Here is a 6,942-nt window from a genome sequence, read left to right on the forward strand (position 1 = left end):
CCACAGATAGAAAGAGAGACAGACTGTGTTCGGGAGGGAGTGAGTGAGTTTAGGGAGGGAATTCCAGAGTTTAGGGCCCCCAGGCAGCTGAAGACATGGCCGCCAATGGCAGAGCGATGGGAAGCGGGGGATGGTCAAGAGGCCGGAATTGGAGGAGCTCAGAGATCTCGGAGGGTTGTAGGGGCTGGAAGAGGTTACAGAGATAGGGAGGGTTGTAGGGGCTGGAGGAGATTACGGAGATAGGGAGGGTTGTAGGGGCTGGAGGGGGTTACAGAGATAGGGTTGTAGGGGCTGGAGGAGGTTACAGAGATAGGGAGGGTTGTAGGGGTTGGAAAAAGTTACAGAGATAGGGTTGTAGGGGCTGGAGGAGGTTACAGAGATAGGGATGGTTGGGGCTGGAGGAGGTTATGGTGATAGGGAGGGTTGGGGCTGGAGGAGGTTATGGTGATAGGGAGGGTTGTAGTTGCTGGAGGAGGTTACAGAGATAGGGTTGTAGGGGCTGGAGGAGGTTACAGAGATAGGGTTGTAGGGGCTGGAGGAGGTTACAGAGATAGGGTTGTAGGGGCTGGTGGAGATTACGGAGATAGGGAGGGTTGGGGCTGGAGGAGGTTATGGTGATAGGGAGGGTTGTAGGTGCTGGAGGAGGTTACAGAGATAGGGTTGTAGGGGCTGGTGGAGATTACGGAGATAGGGAGGGTTCCAGGGGTTTATAGAAATAGGGAGGGGTGAGGAAGGATTTGAAATAAGGATGAGATTTTTTTTTAAAAACGGAGGTGTTGCTGGACCAGGAGCCAGTGTAGGTCAGTGAGCGACAGGATAGTGATGGGTGAACGGGACTCAATGTGAGTTGGGTCTGGGGGCAGTTGAGTTTTTGATGAGTTTCCAGGGGTAGAAGGTGGGAGATCGGCCCGGAGAGTATTGAAATCATTCACTCCGACCCCTCCCAGCACTGGGTGCTCAATGTTCTCTTTACCTTGCCAGTAGCTTCAGCTGTTTTTGCTGCAGTTTCCTTCACTGTTTGACCTTTGGCATGTTCCCCTTCATCTGACGAAGTCTCCGAGTGGCAGTCAGGTGTGCTGCACTCCGAGGACGCGCTGCCTTGCTCAGAGTCTAACGATGCCGCACTCCTGGAGTCTTGTCCAAACTGAGCGACAGTGAAAGGCAGACTCCCATCACTACACCTGCAGGAATTTCAAATGAAGATTTAGTGGGAATCGGGTCAGGCAGCAACACGCGAGACACAGCCACTAACAACCTGGTATAAACAACAAACACCCACACAAACTGGCAGAACACAGCCGAGGGAAGGTTTACCGTACAGTGAAGGAGAGACAGAGAGCACAGCAGTGAGAGAGAGAGACAGACAGACACAATTCCCCCTTTGGAAGTTCCTGTTGAATCTGCTTCCACCCCCCTTTCAGGCAGCGCCTTCCAGATCACAACAACTGGCTGTGTAAAAAAAATTCTCATCTCCCCCTCTGGTTCCGATTCCCTTCAATCTGTGTCCCTCTGGTTACCGACCCTCCTGCCACTGGAAACACTTTCTCCTTATTGACTCTATCCAAACCCCCTCATGATTTTGAACATCTCGATTCAATCTCCCCCTTAACCTTCTCTGCTCTAAGGAGAACAATCCCAGCTTCCCCAGTCTCTCCACATGAACTGAAGTCCCTCTTCCCTGGCGCCATTCGAGTCAATCTCCCCCTCACCCTCCCCAAGGCCTCGCCTTCCCTCCTAAAGTGTGAGGCAGTCGGAATCGGACACAATTCTCCAGATGAGCTCCTTGTGTTTGTCTCTTCGGTGACTGTGTTGCTAAACCGTCCAGGTGAAGACTTACCTGCAGCACACCTCCTGGGGATCAATCCACAACGTAATCTCTTTGGGCAGTCTCAACTGGTTATATTCCAGATCACAGTCTTGACAAGCGAGCAACAAGGATGGGTCTGCTTTATGTTTCCTGTTTATCCGAATGCATCTACCAGGGAGAGAAAAAATATACTGAAGGATCCAAGAGGACAGACATTAGACCATCCAGAACCCTACTGGCCCTTTTCCCAAGTTGTACCAAGTCCTGTTCAGCCTTCACCCCGTCACTCACTGACATACATTAGCTCCCAGTCCAACAACGCCTCCATTTTAAAACTTTCATCCTTGTTTTCAAAACTGTCCCCACAACCCTCCCTATTTCTGTAACCTCCTCCAGTCCCTACAACCCTCCCCATCTCTGTAACCTCCTCCAGTCCCTACAACCCTCCCTATCTCTGTAACCTCCTCCAGTCCCTACAACCCTCCCTATCTCTGTAACCTCCTCCAGTCCCCACAACTCTCTCTATCTCTGTAACCTCCTCCAGTCCCTACAACACTCCCTATCTCTGTAACCTCCTCCAGTCCCCACAACCCTCCCCATCTCTGTAACCTCCTCCAGCCCCTACAACTCTCCCTATCTCTGTAACCTCCTCCAGTCCCTACAACCCTCCCTATCTCTGTAACCTCCTCCAGTCCCTACAACCCTCCCCATCTCTGTAACCTCCTCCAGTCCCTACAACCCTCCCTATCTCTGTAACCTCCTCCAGCTTCTATAACCCTCTCTATCCCTGTAACCTCCACCAGCCCCTACAACCCTCCTTATCTCTGTAACCTCCTCAAGTCCCTACAACCTTCCCTATCACTGTAACCTCCTCCAGTCCCTACAACCCTCCCTATCTCTGTAACCTCCTCCAGTCCCTACTACCCTCCCTATCTCTGTAACCTCCTCCAGCCCCTACAACCCTCCCTATCTCTGTAATCTCCTCCAAGTTTCTATAACCCTCCCTATCTCTGTAACCTCCTCCAGCCTGACAACCCTCCCTATCTCTGTAACCTCCTCCAGCCCCTAAAACCCTCCCTATCTCTGTAACCTCCTCCAGCCCCTACAACCCTATCTATCTCTGTAACTTCCTCCAAGTTTCTATAACCCTCCCTATCTCTGTAACCTCCTCCAGCCCCTACAACCCTCCCTATCTCTGTAACTTCCTCCAAGTTTCTATAACCCTCCCTATCTCTGTAACCTCCTCCAGGCCGACAACCCTCCAAAATCTCTGCCTTCCTCCAATTGCAGCCCCTTGAGCATCCCCTGATTTCCATCGCTCCACCATTGGTGGCCGTGCCTTCAGCTGCCTGGGGCCCTAAACTCTGGAATTCCCTCCCGAGACCTCTCCACCTCTATCTCCCTTCCTTTAAGATGCCCCTAAAATTTCATTGTCTCAGCTTTAAAGGGGCTTTAAGCGGTTCAGCTGCTCATCCAAATTTAAAACGGAGCAGCGGCGCCCCCAGGTGGAGAAAGGGCGGTATTGCAGGGACAACTTCGAGCAACTTTCAAAACAAAGACAATCAATGAACTCTCTCCCCCATCCCCACCGCCTTTCCGATCCCCCTTTTCTCCAATAATTTATATAGATTTTTCTTTTCCCACTATTTCCATTATTTTTAAGTTTATTTCCATCAATTGTTTTATCTCTTACCTTCTAGCCTATTTCGATCCCTTCCCCCCACCCCACCCCCACTAGGGCTACCTGGTACCTTGCTCGTCCTGCTTTCTACCCTTAATGTCCCCATTAGCACATTCCTAAAATAATATCACCACCGTCACCACCTCTTTGCCCTTTAGTCCATGACATCTTTTGGTTATCTCCACCTTATCACTGGCCCTCTATCCAGCTGTACCTGTCCCACCCCCTCTTAAACCAACATATATTTCACCTCTTTTCTATTTTGCCTTAGTTCTGTTGAAGAATCATACGGACTCGAAACGTTAACTGTTTTCCTCTCCGCAGATACTGCCAGACCTGCTGAGTTTTTCCAGGTATTTTTATTTTTGTTTTGGATTTCCAGCATCTGCAGTTTTTTTGCTTTTTTCAAAACAAAGACTTGCATTTCTCTGGCGCCTTCACCACCCCAGGATGTCCCAAAACCTTTCACAGCCAATGAAATACTTATTCAAAAGTATGTTCACTGTGTAATGTCGGAGACGTGGCGGCCAATTTGTGCACAGCAAGCTCCCACAAACATTAATGTGGTAATGACCCAGATCATCTGTTTTTTTAGTGATGTTGGTTGAGGGGTAAATATTGGCCCCAGGACCTTCCCCCTGCTCCTCTTCCAAATAGTGGCCGTGGGATCGTTTACACCCACCAAGGAGGCAGACGGGAACTTTGGTTTAAAGTTTCACCTGAAGGCCAGCATCTCCCTTTGGCACCGACCCTCTGACAGCGCGGCGCCCCCTCGGCACTGGCACTGTGGAGTGTCGGCCTGGATTATGGGGCTGAAGTCTCTGGGGTGGAGACTCAAACCCAGGACTTGTTCCATCTGCTCTCGCAAGTGGATGGACAATGTCCCTCAGCGCAATGCAAGAAATAGTGAGGAGGGTCCTCCCTGGTGTGCTGTCCAATATTTTATGCCCTTTCAGGGGGAAGCTGGATAAAAACATGGGGCGGGCGGGGGGCAAGGAATAGAAGGATATGGTGATGGGGTGAGATGAACAGGGGGTGGGAGGAGGCTCGTGTGGAGCAGAAACACTGGCACGGAGCAGATGGGCTGAATGGCCCGTTTCTGTGCTGTAATATTCTAGCCATTGTACTGGGCGGCTCTGCTGTTTGCTTACCTGTATGCTTGTCCTTTGCTGGGATTGGCTGGGTACCAGTGATTCTGGTATTTTCGGTACAGTATCGCAGTGAGCTTCTCCCCAAACTCCTCGATCTTTTCCTGATGTAGCCTGCTGCGATTCCTGACCAAGCTGACCAGGAAGGACACTCCGGCTCCGATCTCCTCCTTCATCGTCTCCTGGTGTATCTGCAGGGGGAAGATGGGGGTGTTTAGAGATTAACCTGTTCAGAGTGTGTTACAGTCGGGGATGTTGGGGTTGGGTGAGGGAGGGGGGTGGGGAGAAGGGTGATGGAATATAGAGATCATGGTCTGGCTGCTGGAATGACCCCTTTGTGTCAACAACATCCCACACCCACCACCAGCAACTCTTTTACCTGCCCCCCCCACAATAGTGCTGGCTGGCGAGCTATTTGACTGTGGTAGGCATTGCTGACAAGACCCTTCTGGAACACGCACCTGGATACAGACAGACTGTTTCCTCTTGTGTGTGGGGGAGACCAGAACTAGGGGCCATCGATATAAGATCATCACTAATAAACCCAATGGGGAATTCAGGAGAAACCTCTTTACCCAGAGAGTGGGGAGAATGTGGGACTCGCTCCCACAGGGAGTGGTGGAGGTGAATAGTATCGATGTGTTTTAGGGGGAAGCTGGATAAACGCATGAGGGAGAAAGGAATGGAAGGATAGGGTGATGGGGTGAGATGGAGAGAGGGAGGGTGGGTGGGAGGAGGTCGTGTGGAGCAGAAACACCGGCACGGAGCAGATGGGCCGAATGGCCTGCTGTATATCCGGTGAAGAACTCACATTTCTGTAACGCCTTTAACCGCTGCAAGATATCCCAAAGAGCCTCACAGCCAAATGACTCCCTTCCATTTATGAAGTGGGGGTCACCATCGTAATGGGGGGAAAAGCAAAAGTCAATTTGCGCACAGCAAGATCCCACAAAGGACAATGCGATAGTGACCCAGATCCGATTTTTATTTGACAGCGATATTCATTGGGGTGGAGGGAGGGGGTGGGTGAATATTAGCCCCACAACATTAAAACGGAAAACGTTATAAAGGTAAATGGGAGGACGCGGAGACAGGGACAAGGAGCCAGTCCTTACTCCAGATGTTGTTCATAGTCACACAGCAGGAGAAGGACATCCCTCTCTCGGACAGAACACTTTGCATTCAATGTCCGAGCGTAAAACAGTAAAAGTGAGAGTCAATCTCACATCCAAATTGCACTGAAGTCTGCCATCCTTCAGATTGTTAAAACTGTCCTCAGGTGAAACAGCTGATTTTTGTAAACATGTTGTTTTGTTTCTAACTGCGGTGGATTCAGAGACACAAGCTCCATGGAAGCCCTGTCGGCCCAGCAAAGTGAGTCAGTGTCTCAGTCCGTCGCACACTTACTTCTGACTCACAGGGTTGTGGGCACCAGCCTCCCAGTACAAAGACCAGGAGCTCACAATCCAGACTGACATTCGGCCCAAGGGAGGCGTCGCGGGGAGATCCCACGGCCACTATTTGGAAGAAGAGCAGGGGGTGGGGTGGTGGTGGGGGGTGGGGGGAGTTCTTCCCGTGGTCCTGGGGCCAATATTTATCCCTTAAACAACATCACTAAGAAAAAAACCAGATGATCTGAGTCATTATCACATTGCTGTTTGTGGGATCTTGCTGTGCGTAAATTGTCTGCGTTTCCTACATTACAACAGTGAGCTCACACACAATAAAAAGGTCCTTCGTTAGCTGTGAAAGGCTTTGGGACGTCCTGAGGTGGGAAAAGCGCTACTTTCCCTGAGTAACTCTGGTGCCACTGTCCAGGAAGGTGTCCATATCAAACATCCTCCCCCAGTGTCCATTACAGGCCCCACAGAAACCGCAACTACCCTCAGTCTTCAGGTCACACGGGGGCATTTTTGTTTTTCCAATTGCAGGGCGGAGCTAACACTTCCTGAGGGGCCGAGTAAAAGAAACCAAATCTCTCCTGTTCCTCCTGGGAGAAAATAACTCCAAAAACTACAAGCATCAAATAGGAAGGTAATTAAACACACTCTCTCTCTCTTCTCTCACACACATACACACTCTCTCTCTCAACACACTCTCTCACACACATACACACACTCTCTCTCACACACTCTCTCACACACATACACACTCTCTCTCACACACATACACACTCACACACACTCTCTCTCTCTCAACAAACTCTCTCACACACACCACTCTCTCACACACACATACTCTCTCACACACTTACACACTCTCTCACACACAACATACTCTCCTCACACACATACACACTCTCTCTC

The 6,942-nt window shown here is 50.5% G+C and overlaps 1 protein-coding gene across 1 annotated transcript; it reads right to left on the reverse strand.

Annotated features, from left to right (window-relative positions):
- Window positions 1-1,110: 1,110 nt before the first annotated feature.
- LOC144674975 (protein BTG3-like) lies at window positions 1,111-4,827 on the reverse strand (the record flags this gene model as incomplete). Its single annotated transcript, XM_078536066.1, has 3 exons — window positions 1,111-1,255; window positions 1,838-1,975; window positions 4,640-4,827. Coding segments are annotated over 3 exons (471 nt in total), but the record flags the coding sequence as incomplete, so codon positions are not given.
- Window positions 4,828-6,942: the final 2,115 nt, after the last annotated feature.

The sequence above is a fragment of the Cetorhinus maximus genome, unplaced genomic scaffold, assembly GCF_964194155.1.
Source record: "Cetorhinus maximus unplaced genomic scaffold, sCetMax3.hap1.1 HAP1_SCAFFOLD_880, whole genome shotgun sequence".
NCBI lineage: Eukaryota > Metazoa > Chordata > Chondrichthyes > Lamniformes > Cetorhinidae > Cetorhinus > Cetorhinus maximus.